This window comes from Pongo pygmaeus, chromosome X (genome assembly GCF_028885625.2).
Source record: "Pongo pygmaeus isolate AG05252 chromosome X, NHGRI_mPonPyg2-v2.0_pri, whole genome shotgun sequence".
Lineage (NCBI taxonomy): Eukaryota > Metazoa > Chordata > Mammalia > Primates > Hominidae > Pongo > Pongo pygmaeus.
In genome coordinates, this window is record NC_072396.2 from 18,828,419 (window position 1) to 18,844,712 (window position 16,294).

The window sequence follows — 16,294 nt, forward strand, 5'->3', positions numbered from 1 at the left end:
GGTTCGAGGCCAGCCTGGCCAACATGGCGAAACCCCGTCTCTACTAAAACTACAAAAAAAATTAGCCAGGAGTGGTGGCAGGTGCCTGTAGTCCCAGCTACTTGGGAGGCTGAGGCAGGAGAATCACGTAAGCCCAGGGGGCAGAGGGAGACTCTGTCTCACCAAAAAAAAAAAAAAAAAAAGTAGAAGAATGGAGAAGGGGAATTAGGGATATTATCTTGGAGGATTTAATGTCTGACTTGAATCTTTAAAAAGTAGGAGTTAACCAGGGAAAACCAACATGAGTCAAAACAGAGCTCTAAAAATAAACAGGGTATCTACAAGCTATCACAAGCAATTTAAGAACATAACATCCAAAGCAGGGAGTGGCATCCCTAAACCTGATCACACAGGACCTAACGGGCCATATTGAAAAACTTATACTTCTTCCTGAGTATAACCAGGAACTTCAAAAGAGTTTTAAACAGGTAACTTGGTAAGGTTTTTGTATAAGATACACATTTCTAGCGGCTGTGTGAAAGGGTGAAAATTAGAGTCAGTTAAAAGGCTAGCACAACAGTTCAGGCAAGAGGAGAGCCTTATAAAAGTTGTCGGAATCAAAATGGAGTCACTCATGCCAAACCCTAACAAAATGGACCATAGAGGAGGGGCTCTCATGTACACACGCCTATGATAAAAACTATTACAAGGACTCTCTGAAAACCACAACCTTACACAAAGAATACTCCTGCAAGGACATCTATCCAGTAACTGTTCAACCCCAGATACCACTCTTGTTATTTGATCCTTGTGGCCAAGGATAAGTGTTTCAAAACAACTTATGTAACCTTCCTTGTTTTGCCTTTAAAAGCTTCCCTTTGCCTTACCTTCACCAGATATGCCAATGATCCATCACAGCACAAACATCCTGCATTGTAATCCCTTGTCATTCGTTCCCAAATAGACTATTTTTTTTTGAACAGCCTCTTTCTCTGTTGTTATTTTAGGTTGACAGTCTGCCCAAGGAGCAGTGGTGGTAAGGTTAGAAAGAAACAGAACAAATAAATAATTAGGAAGCTAAGAGAGTGGACCTCCAGAGGCCAAAATCAAGGAAAAGTGAGGATTCAAGATGATGATTCTAAGAAGAAAAGAAATCCAATAGAAAAACAGTCAAAGGGCCAGGCACAGTGGTTCACGCCTGTAATCCCAGCACTTTGGGAGGCCAAGGCAGGCAGATCACCTGAGGTCAGGAGTTCGAGACCAGCCTGGCCAACATGGTGAAACCCTGTCTCTACTAAAACCACAAACATTAACCGGGTGTGGTGGCACATGCCTGTAATCCCAGCTACTCGGGAGGCTGAGGCACAGGAATCACTTGAACCCGGGAGGCAGAGGTTGCAGTGAGCTGAGGTCACACCACTGTACTCCAGCCTGGGAGACAGAGTGAGACTCTGTCTCAAAAACAAAACAGAAAAATAGGCAAAGGCTATAATCAGACAATTCACAGAAAAACAAAAGGCCATTAAACAAATCTTAAAAGCACAATTTCACTAGTAATCAGTGCAATGCAAATTAAAACAATGGGATACCATCCTCATCTTCACCACTCCCTCCAAAAAAAGAGTCACGAAAATTTAAAATGGATAATATTCAATGTTAGTGAAGGTGTGGCGATACAAACATGTTTATGGGCTAATGGTGGAGCACAGCTTAGAACAGGGGTCCCCACCCCCCCAGACTGGTACTGGCCTGTGGCCTGTTAGGAACTGGGTGGCACAGCAGGAGGTGAGCAGCAGGCAAGCAAGCGAATCTCCATCTGTATTTACAGCTGCTCCCCATCACTCGCATTACCACCTCAGCTCTGTCTCCTATCAAGAGAGGCATTAGATTCTCATAGGAGTGCAAACCCTATTGTGAACTGCACGTGCGAGGAATCTACATTGCACACTCCTTAGGAGAATCTAATGATAAACCCAATGTGTTTGAATCATTCCGAAACCACCCACCCCTCCATCCATGGGAAAATTGTCTTCCACGAAACTAACCCCTGGTGACAAAAAGGTTGGGGACTGCTGCCTTAGAATACCCTTTGGGGATGCAATTTAACAGTATATATCAACATTTAAAACATACACCCCTTTGTTTTTTCTTTATAATTTTTAAAATTTTTTTTCAGGCAGGGTCTCCCTGTGTTGCCCAGGCTGCTTTTTAACTCCTGGGCTCAAATGATCCTCCTGCCTTGGCCTCCCAAAGTGTGAGCCACCATGCCCAGCCAAAACATACGTCCCTTTGAACAAGCAATTCTAGTTCCAAGAATGCAACCGTTCACATTTATACACAAAGCTCTTTATAAGAATGCTCACTATAGAGCTGATCTAAACAAGAATGCGGAGATGACCCAATCATTCATCCTTACAGTTAAGTCAATTCTAGGGTTAAATGAATTCTGATGATCCATACTACACAACAGTACAATACAAGCTAAAATATATATGAAATGAAATAGAACGATTTCCAAAACCATGTTAGGAGAAAAACTAAACCACAGAATAATATGTACAATATATTCCAACTGATGTTTAAGGAAATAAAAGCCCATATTTGTTTGTAAATGTAAAGAAAAAGGTCTGGGAGAACAAATAAAACTTCAATTTGGAAGGAAGAGAGGAATGGAGGAATGAAGGAATGGTTGGGACAAAGGGAGATGCATTTTTCACTCTAGCTAAGAGTATAGCTTGATTCCCATCCCCTGCCCCCGACCACATGAATTACTTTTATAATTTAAAAAATTGAAAACATAATGTGTATGAGAAGTGTGGCATGCTGATTAAGCAATCTGACTAGTAAAACAGATCCAATGGCTTTTCTAAAGCCACAGCCCAAGCTAATAGGTGTTCAATAAATAAAGACTTCTGCTAAATATTTTTTAATTGGCTATTCTCACACATGGCTTACCACTGGCCAAAGGGCCTGTGCTGCCTGTGTCCCTTGCTGGTAGGGCAAGTCCGCTTTCTGCATTCATCTTACTCAGAGGCGTACCCACAGAATTTTTCTTTGCAATGGAGGCATAGTAATTGATGTTTCACATCCTTATGCCTTCAACCTTCTTCAAAAGCTTTTTAAAACAACAATCAATTCTTACCATTCCAAGTATAGTTGTAATAAAAGTTAAGTGATTGAAAAACAATCAGGAGAAAAGGTGAGAAAGAAACATTTTGACTCATAATTTAACTAAAACGTGGCTTTTACTGTTTCTTAACATACTCTTCAACATTTTCTCAAGAACATAAACTACTTTGGAAATTTTTCCTCTTTTCTTATACAGCAAGTATTTCCTCATAACAAATTCTTTCTGATGACTGCTTTTAACATTACTTCTGAAACCAAATCTCTCCAACTAACTTTCAAGTGACTTTTTGGCCCATCATCTTTTTCTCCAATATCAAAGGGACTAACACAGTAAAGTGAGGTGAAGCTTCACTTCTGAATGCAAATAAAAAATAGCAATGAATATTTGCTTCCAGTAGAGCACTCTTTTTATATCTACAGTCAAGAAAGAGGCTACTAATGAAATTGGACTAGTGGGTTATTATAATTGAGACTTTTTTATGACTTGCTGTTCTGGGCTGAATTGTGTCACCCCCAAAATTCATATGTTGAAGCACTAACCCCCAGTACCTCAGAATGTGATGGTATTTGGACACAGGGTCTTCAAAGAGGTAATTAAGTTAAAATAAGATTATTAGGGTAGGCCCTAATCCAATATGACTGACATCCTTATAAGAGGAACAAATTGGACACAGATAAACAGACCACATGAAAACACAGGGAAAAGGCAGCCATCTATAAGCCAAGGAGAGGCCTCAAAAGAAACCAAACCTGGCCAGGGGCAGTGGCTCATGCCTGCAATCCCAGCACTCTGGGAGGCCGAGGCTGGCAGATTACCTGAGCCCAGGAGCTCAAGACCAGCCAGGACAACATGGCGAGACCCCATCTCTACTAAAAACACAAAAATTAGCCTGGTATAGTGGCACGTGCCTGTAATCCCAGCTACTCATGAGGCTGAGGCATAAGAATTGCTTTAACCCGGGAAGCCGAGATCACACCACTGCACTACAGCCTGGGTGACAGAGCAAAACTCAGTTCCCAAAAAAAAGAAAAAGGAGTTCAAGACCAGCCTGGCCAATATGGTGAAACCCCACCTCTACTAAAAATACAAAAAAAGTATCTGGGCATGATGGTGCACGCCTATAGTCCCAGCTACTCGGGAGGCTAAGGCAGAATTGCTTGAACCTGGGAGGCGGAGGTTGCAGTGAGCCAAGATCATGCCACTGTACTCCAGCCTGGGTGACAGGTGAGACTCTGTCTCAAAAAAAAAAAAAAAAAAAAAAAAACCTGCTGACACCTTGATCTCAGACTTCTAGCCTCCACAACTGTGAGAAAATACATTTCTATTATTTAAGCTATTGTTACGAATTTAATTGTATCATCTCAAAATTCATATGCTGAAGCACCAACCCCCAACATATATGTATTTGGAAATAGGGCCTTTAAGGAAGTAATAAAGGTTAAGTGAGGTCATAAGGGTCGGCCTCTAATCCAATAGGACTGGTGTCCCTATAAGAAGAGGAAGACACACTAGGGATGTGCATGGATAGAGAAAAGGCCACATGAAGACACAGCAAGAAAGCATCCATCTGCAAGCCAAGAAGAGAGATCTCACCAGAAACCAATGGAATACCATCCTCATCTTCACCACTCCCCAACAAAAAAGATTCCCAACATTTTAAAAGATGAAAAATATTCAATGTTAGTGAAGGTGTGGAGATACAAACATGTCTATATGCTAATGGTGGAGCATTGCACGTATCTGACGGCACCTTGATCTTGGACTTACAGCCTACAGAACTGAGAAAATAAATTTCTGTTGTTTAAGCCACCTAGTCTGTGGTACTTTGTTATGGCAACCCTAGCAAACTAATACGCTTGCCAATCCAGTAATTTTAAAAGTATGTTTGCTTTTCCATGTCACAGAAGATTAAGCATTTAAGCATTCCCACTAAAACAATAAAAACACGGCAGCTTTTTATAACATCTTTCTTACCTTCTTAAATAATGTGGCAGATGCCATTTCAGACCCATTTAGTGTCTTTAAGAGGAACATCGGCCAGGAGGATGTATTCATCTGGTACCCTGTTTTATAAAATAAATTAGGTATCATGAAAAAGCCTCCCTGTGATACTATTAACAAGTTGGTATAAAAATAGGTTTCATTCACCATTCTTCTCGAGAGAATGACTTTCTTATCTAAGAACTTTGAACATGGGCAAGAGGAGCAGATGTACCCTCCTCTCATTGCTAGTGTCCCCACTGTACTGTCTGGCAACAATGCTACAGTGGGGATAGAAACTCTCATTTTAAGAGAAGTCACTAGCTAGAATTCACCAACAAACATGTATATAATACAACGGGTGATCTAAGCTGGAGCCTGGGAGAGCTTCCATTCCACCACCAACAATCACACAAGCAAGGGCAAAGGCTGTAAAAGACTTCTAGCCCCCTTTTCCTCAGGGCCCCAGACTTCTTTCACTTCAGAAAGACAGTTTTCTGTCAAACTCAGCACATATACACACACAACAGTACATTTCATTGCATGCAATTTTACCTCAAAGGAAAAAAACCTATAGATATTAACTCGTTAATGATATATATGTTAAAGTATTTAGGGAACGTGCACTGATATCAACAACTCACTCTGAAATGTACTAAAAAACAAGAAGTATTGATGAATAAATAGAAGGGCAGATAAATGGACAGATATGTGATAAAGTAAATATAATAAAATGATAATGGTAGAATCTAGAAAGAGGACATGGGGGTACTCACTGTAAAATTTTTTCACCTTTTCTGTATGTTTGAAATTCTCCATAAAATGTGTTAGAAAAAAGACAGCTCTCACTTTAGCAATCTTAATACATACTAAAAATGATCTTCTTTTAGAATTTGTATCAGATGCTATCAAAATAGACTCAACAGGTGTCTTTCCTAGAGATCTCACCAACTAATAGTTTCACAGCATCTGGCATATGCAGCAGGGAGCAGGGGTCTGCTAGTTTTACTGCTGGCTGGGGACAATCTGTTTCATGCAATACCTGCTTGCCTCAATGCCAGAATTAGAAAGAACTTGGTATGCGCCCCTGATGTGTGCATACATTAAGACAGGGAGGCACATGAATCACTGGCAATGGGTGCAGGTTTTGTCCTATTTTCCATCAATAGAATAAAACATACAAAAAAGGTAAGATGGAAAGTCATCCTCTAATAATCCTGTACCAAAATCCCCTTAATCTGACCAGAGACACAATTGTTGGGGGAAAAAAAAAAAAAACCCAAAACAAAACAGGGATGGGGGGTGATTTGTTACATACTCCCTTATAATAAATCAACATTATTATTCTCCATTCTGTGGAGAGTATTGCATAAGAATCATTCTCTGGTCCTTAAGCCTTTCTCTCAACCCCCATATTATCCTATTCCATCATGTGCCCAGATTTTCCTGAATGTAACATTTTACTTAATTCTGTAATTGCTTAAAGTCAAATATAGATTAAAAGACCAAAATTGGATTAAGGTACATATAAAAACTTTAAAAAGAGATAAAACTAATCTATAAGGTTAGGAAGTACAGATGGTAGTACCTTTAGGAAAGGAGAGATTATGACTGGTTATCAGCAGGAGTAGGTCTTCTGGGGGGCTGATAATGTTCTATTTTCTGATTTGGATGATAGCTTTACAGATGTGTTCATTTATAAGCTATATACTTATGACCTGTACACCTTTCAGTTTGTGTGTTAAAACTTTATAAAATCTTTTAATAATAACCTTTAAAGTTTAAATAAATAAATCTTTTTAAAAGGAAAACTAAACAAGTTGTATTAAAATGGAAGTTAAACTATTCAAAAGTACCTAAAAAGCAAACTGGCACCAATTGTGCATTTTTAAATATATTGCCAAAACAGATACTAATCAGCACATATTTCTATACATTTCATATTGTTAAATAAAACAAAGTCTAAGAATTTTATTTAAAAGAATGACCATAAATCTAGTTACGTATTTGAAATGCTGACAATTACAACAGCAGCATCTCCTTTAAACAAACTGCAAAAACATACCATATTGCAACAAGAGAAATAAAATCCAAATAGGGAAGCACTAAGCCCAGGATTGCACTTATCTTTCACACAGAATTCTGTGTAATTTGAGAAATATTATAAACAACAAATAAACAACAAAAGACATGAGTGAAAGGCAGCAAAAGGCAAAAAACAAACATGCCCCAAACCATCTTCTTGGAATAACATATCTCCAACTAGTTTTTAAAAATATTTCAGCCGGGCACAGTGGCTCACGCCTGTAATCCCAGCACTTTGGGAAGCTGAGGTGGGAAGATCACCTGAGGTCAGGAGTTTGAGACCAGCCTGGCCAACATGGTGAAACCCTGTCTCTACTAAAAATACAAAAATTAGCCAGGTGTGGTGGCGGGCACCTGTAATCCCAACTGCTCGGGAGGCTGAGGCAGGAGAATCGCTTGAAACCAGGAGGCGGAGGTCGCAGTGAGCCGAGATCACACCACTGCACTCCAACCTGGGCAACAAGAGCGAAAACCATCTCAAAAAAAAATATTTTTTAAACCAAATTAGTTATAACGAACAAATAGAACAAGGACAGCATAAAGAGATATTACTAAAGAGTGACTATTGTTAATATCTTAAATTTGTGGTTCTCAAGGAATTTTTTAATAATAGGAAAACAAAAAAAATCCATTCTTTTATTGTGCTTTGCAACAAGGAATTTTCATTTTCAGCACTGTAAAGAACCAAATAAAAGTAAATACCCACCATTCACTCAAAGTATAGAACAGCAACTAAATAAACTAAATCATTTCTTTCCTACAGAGTATCATGGTATGCTTACATTTTAAAAAGAAAAATGTTGCCCCAAATTAGTTACACCCTTTTTACCTTTCAAAAATGTGGCCAAAATTAAAGTATGTATTTTGTACCTTTAAATCTTTGCTAAAATCTCCATTTTCTCCTTTTCAAAGACCTAAAGGTACTAATTCCTGCCCCTCTCGCTCTGATTTCTTCCCACTGTAGGTGAAATGAAATTCTTGAGTTTGAAACTGGAACCTGAATGTGGAATCACACCCTTTCCCTAGGCTTATCCCCATACCAAAATTGCTGAATGGCTCAGTGGACAATATTGAGAGAGCATGTGCCTTATATCAAATGCTACAAAGTTCTTCCCCAGAAGGAGTTCTGAATCTGCATATGTAATCTAGTAGAGCTGGTTTTGACATTTCAAGTTTGAAGACCTAGCATGAGTCTTGCCCTGGAGTGGGGAAACTTCCACACACATACGCCAGATCTGTACTTAAGCAAAACTCCACAACAGATGGTGCTGATTTCCTCTCTCATCATACATTCTCCACAGCAACCACCTGACCATCTATTTGCAAGAATGCCCAAGAAAATAAATTTTAAAAGGCCACTTAAAGCCATTTCTATTGAATATCACATTAGAAAGAATACGCTATTTTTAAAACTGTTTCTTCTTACCTAGTGGAGGTTGAAGTAAGTCTCCTTCCTTTTCACATGTCCCAACAGGTTGTATGTCTGGGGAATCGACAAGCCTCCAAAAATCATTTCTGTTGTCACTACCATCCAGTCGTAACCGTAACCTGGCCCCAGTAATTCCAATAACCGTAGCAATACATACTGAAGTGGCATTGCGAGGGTCACGGGCTTCCAATTTCATACCAGCTTTGAAATCATTCACAGGTGGAATCTGAGACTATATATATAAATAAAATTTGGTTAAAATGCATCAACTATAAGAGAAGACACATGGACAACTATGTCACCAGAATACCTGAGGAACATTTTAAATAACAGTCACAGCGGATGATGAGTGAGGTCAGAGCTGTAAGAGTCAAGGAAAAGATCTTCAAATTCTCTCCTTGGCTTGACATGCAGCATAAAAACACTACCTGCTGCTGTTCTCACTCATCTGCCCATTTCCAGGCAACCCAAATACAGCCTCTAAAATACACCCTGAGTGGCTTTCTAAAGTAAGAATCTGATTAGGCCATTCCCCTTGAAATTAGCCAACCAGCAGCTCACCACTGCCTATAATGAAGTCCAACTCCTCAGCACAGTTTAAATGCTCCCACACCTTTAACCTCATTTCCACATTATCGCCTCTATCCACTTTGTGCTCCAGCCACCCCAAGCCATCCCTTAATACTCAGATTCTTCCATGCCCATGTGCCTTGGCTTTGGATGTTCTCTCTGCCTGGACTATCCTTCCTCCCATTCCAACCATCTCAAATAGCGTCACTCCTGTGAGCCCTTCCAGTATGGAGTTATCACACTTCTCATAATTATTTATTTATATGTCTGCCTTTCCTGCCAGATGGGCAATCACAAAGCTTAGTGTACCTGACATAGAGTAAGTTCTTAATTAATGAATGCAAAGAGACCATCTGGCTCTTAAGTGGCACTACCACAATCCCACTATCTCCTCACACTACCAGAATCTAACAATCACACAGACGTCCTCCAACAAGTTAATAGTTTACATTAACAGCTACAGAATCTTGGCATACCTGACGGAAGCACTCTGAAGGAGCACTTATAGACCCAGTCTCTTTCAAATACTCCTCCCAGTGGAAATCATCTGGAAAACACACATGTGCAAAATAGTTTCTTAAAGCATATACAATGTAACTTTTAGTATATACAACTTTCAGGATTAAAATGGGTTTTAGTTCCATGCCTCTTAAGAGAAGAAAAAAAAAAAAAAAACTTCCAAAAGAGTAGATTCAAACATCCTGATCTACATTTCATGACCAGCATAAAAATAAAAAATAAGACAATATCCTGGTAATAATGGCTCAGATATAAATTATAACCTAGATACTCTCATTGTAATGTGGACTACAGCACAGTGATTCTAAAAATGTGGACGTTAGAAATAACTAAAGAAATTGTTATAGAGTAATAGCGAAGTCTACCCATCTGTCTCTAATATAAATTTTTTCAATAAATATGTTTTCACCACTTTATTCCATTAATGTGAAGGCACTTCTTTGTTATTCATGGGGAGCTAAAGGTTTAGTGTGTGGTCAAACAGAATTTTACCCTTGCAATGCTTTATGGAAAGAAAAAAATCTGGTAACCAGAGTAGTTTCTCAATGGACTATTAGATCTCCATTCAGACTGTCAAGATGGTGGCAGAACAAAGCAATAAACCAGTCATCAGTACAGTCACTAATATGGATTATTTTAATGACCTACATTTTCTAGACTCTTGCTGTCCTTCCTCACTTAGTTTTCATGACATATTATAATGTTAGAAGAGAAGATCAGAAAGCAGAGCACATTGCCTGGCTTGAACGTATCATTTCACTGTGCCAGCCAGACTGTCAAGACACTGAGAAAAAGACTTGATAGTAGTAGTGAACAAACTAGTAATTCACATGATGTTTAATTCTCATCATTCATGAGGCTTTTCTATACCCTTGCTAAATTTCCTCACTATAAAAATATTGGGTTTGACAGTTCTCTTTCCTGGAAGAATCTACGTTTACCAGCTTCTTACATTTCCTTCAAAAGATATTATACTTAGATGACTCCCCCCTTGCAAAAAACAAAAAACAAAAAAACCTACAGAGTGCTGATAATGTTTAACAACCAGCTTTCTGGAAAATACAACAAAAAACCTGACTGACAGTGTTTGCAGATTTCTGTGATGTAAATATGACCACCATGGTTGACTGTAAGGTGCCAAGGTAAAACCACCAACCATGAAATTGGGAAAAGATGTACACAATTGGTTCTCCCAAGCCGGTGTGAGCCAGCTCCAGTGTATCACCATTACATATGTGTGTATGCATTTCTATATGTATGTATACATATTATATGTGGTATTAAGCATGTCACATGTAACATTTTGCACCTTGCTTTTGTTTAATAGATCTAAGAGACTGTTTCATTTAAAAGAAAATACTGGGTTTGATTCCACTTCCAGATGATGTGGGGCAAGCACTACCAGCATTGAAAATCATGCATCAGAGAGAGTGTTAAGCATGTGGGCTTTAGGGCCAGGTGCGGTGGCTCTGTAATCCCAGCGCTTTGGGAGGCTGAGGCGAGCGGATCACCTGAGGTCAGGAGTTCGAGACCAGCCTGGCCAACATGGTGAAACACCATCTCTACTAAAAACACAAAAATTAGCCGGGTGTGGTGGTGGGCACCTGTAATTCCCAACTACTTGGGAGGCTGAGGCAGGAGAATTGCTTGAACTCGGGAGGTGGAGGTTGCAGTAAGCCGAGATCGCACCACTGCACTCCAGCCTGGGCAACAGAACAAGACTCCATCTCAAAAAAAAAAAAAAAAAAAAAAAAAAAAAAGAATGTGGGCTTTAGAGTCAGATCTGCCTGCTTCCAGTATGGCTCTACCTCTTACTAGCTATGTGACCCTGAGCAAGTCATTCACTTTCTTAGCCTCAGTTCCTTCATTTATAAAATGGAAAAAGTAATGTACATGGTACTAGATATGTTGAGAGCTAAATAAAGTAGCATATATGTAAGTCACTCAATAAATGGCACGTTATAAAACTAGAAGTCATAGTTGTACTTAAATTTATTAATACTGAATAGCTTTGTCAAAAGTGAAAACCGAAATCCATGGCTTCAAAACTAAACAGACCAGATGTTTCAGTGATTGCCCTCTAGCACTACAGATTCTAAGTGAAGCTCTACTACCATATGATCTTGGAGAGCATTAAAAAAGAACAAAATGGGCCAGGCGCAGTGGCTCACTCCTGTAATCCCAGCACTTGGGAGGCCGAGGTGGGCAGATCACCTGAGGTCAGGAGTTCGAGACCAGCCTGGCCAACATGGCGAAACCCCGTTTCTACTAAAAAAAAAAAAAAATTGCTGGGCATCGTGGCGGGTGCCTCCCAGCTACTTGGGAGGCTGAGGCAGGAGAATCGCTTGAACCTGGAAGGTGGAGGCAAAGGTTGCAGTGAGCCAAGATCGCGCCACTGCACTCCAGCTTGGGCAACCAGAGGGAGACTCCGTCTCAAAAAAAAAAAAAAAAAAAAAAATTTAGTTGGGATGGATGGATGTCATTAAGAAGCTGACACCCCTGGAGGAAAATAGTGTAAGTCAGAAATAACAAGCAGGAAATGAATACCCAAAGAACTAACACTCTTCCATAAACCAATGACATTTGTAAAATTTTTCAGTAATATTAGAAAATACTTAATTCATCTCCATAACACAAATTTTAAAAATATTCTATTACTATTTGTGTCTGAATGGGCTACAATCTGAGCTAGCAAATCCTTTATACTAGTGCTCTACAATATAATTTTCTATCAAATTACTGGTTAATGACCATATGCAGCATTTGCCATTTGGAGCCTCAGGTTCGTTGGTTTTTGTTTGTTTTCTTTTCCCCCTTTTTTCCATAAGGCAAAATTCTTAATCATCTTGATAAAACCGTTCATCTTGGCTGCCCACGTGCTAAGACTCTACCAATAACATAGGGGAAACACACAAAGCTCCAGGCTTAACTAATTTAGACTTGATACATCTACGTCAACACCACCATTGGAATTCCCAACCAGAAGCCAAAATAGTCAGAAAGTCTTAGTTAAGCCTGAGGTCCCAGTCTGCCTCTGCATCATGTCTTCATTGACAGATTGGGGATGGGGGCAGTATTCTATCTCAGAAGAGAGGCCTGGGAACTGATATGATTTTATATATATATATATATCTCCTTGTGATCTGATTGTTATTCACATGTGCCCATGGTCTCTTCTTGTTTTACTTGTACTCTATTCTAGTCTACACATTAGCTCCAACATCTTTTTGTACTGAATATAAACCATATGAGCTCCCCTGGTCTTCTCTAGAGTAAATCAGAATCATGTCTTCCACCAGTGCTATCCTTGGGATCCCTTGCTATGTGAAGATAGGCAAAATACCTAGAGATAGAAGTTTCTCAGCTGAATGATCAGCATCCACTAATTCACAGCATTTATCACAACTATAATTAGGCATCTGTTAATTTCTATCTTGCCCATTAAGCTCAAAGAGGGTAAGAGGCTGGGTGCAGTGGCTCACACCTGTAATACCAGCACTTTGGGAGGCTGAGGCAGGCAGATCGCTTGAGCCCAGGAGTTCAATATCAGCCTGGGAAACACAGGGAGACCCTGTCTCTACAAAACATTGTTAAAAATTGCCAGGCATGGTAGTGCACGCCTGTGGTCCCACATACTCGGGAGGCTGAAGTGAGAGGATCACTTGAGCCCAGAAGGTCAAAGCTGCAATGAGCCATGATCATGCCACTGCACTCTGGCCTGGGTGACAGAGTAAGACCTTGTCTCAATCAGTCAGTCAATAAAAGAGGGCAGGAATCATGTCTATATTGTTCGTAACTGGATTCCCATAGCAGGTCATCAGCATGTTGCCAGGCACTGTCCTAGGTACTGCAGATGCATCAGTTAATAAAACAGATTAAAACCCTGGCTCTCTTGGAGCTTACCTTCTGGTAGTCACTCACTGATTTCTAAAATAGGATGTTAGGGCCCAGGCCTGAGAAGTATCTGCAGATGGCTATCAACTTAAGTAATCTATTTTTTTAATTAAATGTCTATAATGGGAAAATCTATAGAGGCAGAAAGTAGACCTGTGTTTGCCTAGAGCTGGGGGAGACAGGAGGCACTAGGGAGAAATGGGGAGTACTGTTAATGGGTACAGGATTTCTTTTTAGGGGGATAAAAATGTTCTAAAATTGACTGTGGTGGTGGTTGCACAACTCTGTGAACATACTGAAAACCGTTGAATTGTGCACTCTAAATAGGTGAATTATATGATATTTGAATTATATCTCAGTAAAGCTGTTATATTTTTAAAAACAGATGGAGAGGAGTTTGTAGGGATAAAGAACAGTCTAATTCAATGGCCTCCATTTCCTCAGAGTATTTGGGGGTCCCAGGGAAGAGCTGAAGAACAAATAAGGCCATGGGAAAGAAAGTTAAGGGAGCACTGAGGGCCCAGCTACAGTGAGAGACAACAATTCCGTGGGGATTACCTCTATAGGCAATCTTCAAGTAGGAACAGAAAGTCATAGGGTGAACTGCTCTGCACTGGGGCTGGCAGGGCAGATACAACAGAAACACAAGGGGCAAGAAATCTCTGGAAATGTCTGGTAAAACAATAGTTTGCTATGTTATTTTTTAATGCCTTTTGTGTACATATGACTTATTTTCTCATTTAAGAGCAAGCCAATGCATCAGATTCTATTACATCTCCTGAGTGTCTCTGATGCAATATTATACATGTGCTGTTCATAATAAGGAACATGAATTAATCAAGTTAACATTTACTGAACACTATATGCCTAGGCATTATATTAGGTGCTTTAAATTCATTTCCTCTATTTATTTCCAGTAGTACCACGAGGTAAGTACTATCATTATCCCTGTGTTATAAAGAAGAAAAAAGAGCCGGGCGCGGTGGCTCACGCTTGTAATCCCAGCATTTTGGGAAGTTGAGGCAAGTGGATCACCTGAGGTCAGAGGTTTGAGACCAGCCTAGCCAGCACAGTGAAACCCTATCTCTACTAAAAATACAAAAACTAGCCAGGCGTGGCGGCGCACACCTGTAGTCCCAGCTACTCGGGAGGCTGAGGCACAAAAATCGCTTGAACCCGGAAGGTGGAGGTTGCAGTGAGCCAAGATCACACCACTGCACTCCAGCCTGGGTGACACAGCGAGACTCCGTCTCAAAGAAAGAAGAAGAAAAAGAGTCTAAGAGCTGTTGAGTAATGTGCCCAAGGTCACCATGGCCAGTAAGGAGTGAGAACAGAATTCCAGAACACGTCTGTCGGACTCACCACAATGCCTATAAGCTCTTAACCACTGAACTGTCTTCTGACCATGAAAAAAAAGCTTTCACATTGACTATAACGTTAGAAGGGTTTTTGCTAATAACCAAATTATTTTAAATTGGTAATACATGGAAATTAATAACTAGATACCTATAATTTAGGAAAATTTGCACTGAAATATACAAAGTTACCCTTTTACTTAATCCATGTCAACTTATCTCTAAGTAAAACCGAAGTAAAATTTTCAAAATAAAATACAATTTTTGACCTTTCTTATTAGATTCTATATTTACAGAAGTTTATGGTATACAGACTGTACAATAAGAAATCAAAACAATAAGAAAATTTGCACTTAATTTTAACACTAGTGAGGAAGAAAACTATGCTGTATTAAATTACTTTAAAACCTACCCCTTTGTACAGAAGACGTACTTGACTGAGGAGTTTTCTCTTGATTCTCCTTCTTGACATCCATGGAATCTAATAAAAAAGAAAACAGCAATACTGGGAGGCCACAGCAACAGCTTGAAAGAGCACTCAGAAAAATATAAATTAAAAAAACTTTAAAGAGCCAATTTTCGTTTTATAATATCTTCATTTTCCACGTAGGACTTACCATTTTCTAATGTACTATGCATTTTATAATTTGCTCATTTATTGTCTCACTCTACTCAAATGAAATCTCCAAAAGGGCAGAGATTTATTTATTTTATTCTCTATCTCATTCACTGTGGTATCCTCAAGTGCCTAAAGCAGGACCTGGCATCACAATACTCTCAAGCGTTTGTTAAATCAATGCATCAGGCCAGGCGTGGTGGCTCACGCCTGTAATTCCAGCACCTGAGGAGGCCAAGGCAGGCAGATCACATGAGGTCACGAGTTTGAGACCAGCCAGGCCCACATGCGAAACCCTGTCTCTACTAAAAATAGAAAAATTAGCCAGGCATGGTGGCAGGCGCCTGTAATCCCAGCTACTCGGGCAGCTGAGACAAGAGAATCACTTGAACCCGGGAGGCAGAGGTTACAGTGAGCCAAGATCGTGCCATTGCACTCCAGCCTGGGTGACAGAGCGAGACTCCGTCTCAAAAAAAAAAAAAAAAAAAATCAGTGCATCAATAAATCAAAATGAGCTGATCTTTACAATGTTTAAATTAACATGTCCTAGAAATAAAACGGATGCTTTTGAGAGTTCAAAACATAACAGAGAAGCTACAATACAGTGTAATTCAATGGACTGGGCAGAGATTTTCTCGGTGCTAAGCTAAAGAGCTCAAATAACACTGGACCTGGTAACCTCACCAAATCTAAGATGTATCATTTCATCCACATGTATTATAGTATGTATCTCTAAA

General features: G+C 39.6%; 1 protein-coding gene across 7 annotated transcripts in view; it reads right to left on the reverse strand.

The window, feature by feature from the left end:
- The window catches only part of SCML2 (Scm polycomb group protein like 2), a 117,341-nt gene that overhangs the window by 75,502 nt on the left and 25,545 nt on the right, over positions 1-16,294 (reverse strand). For 5 of the 7 annotated variants that reach the window (XM_063660906.1, XM_054472741.2, XM_063660909.1 and 2 more), the window contains 4 exons: positions 15,354-15,422; positions 9,650-9,720; positions 8,601-8,835; positions 5,084-5,172 (listed from right to left, as the gene is read on the reverse strand). In XM_063660906.1, coding sequence (XP_063516976.1) covers positions 5,084-5,172; positions 8,601-8,835; positions 9,650-9,720; positions 15,354-15,422 — 464 coding nt within the window. The remainder of the gene's footprint in view (positions 1-5,083; positions 5,173-8,600; positions 8,836-9,649; positions 9,721-15,353; positions 15,423-16,294) is intronic. The other 2 variants (XM_063660907.1, XM_063660905.1) reach the window with 1 other exon arrangement.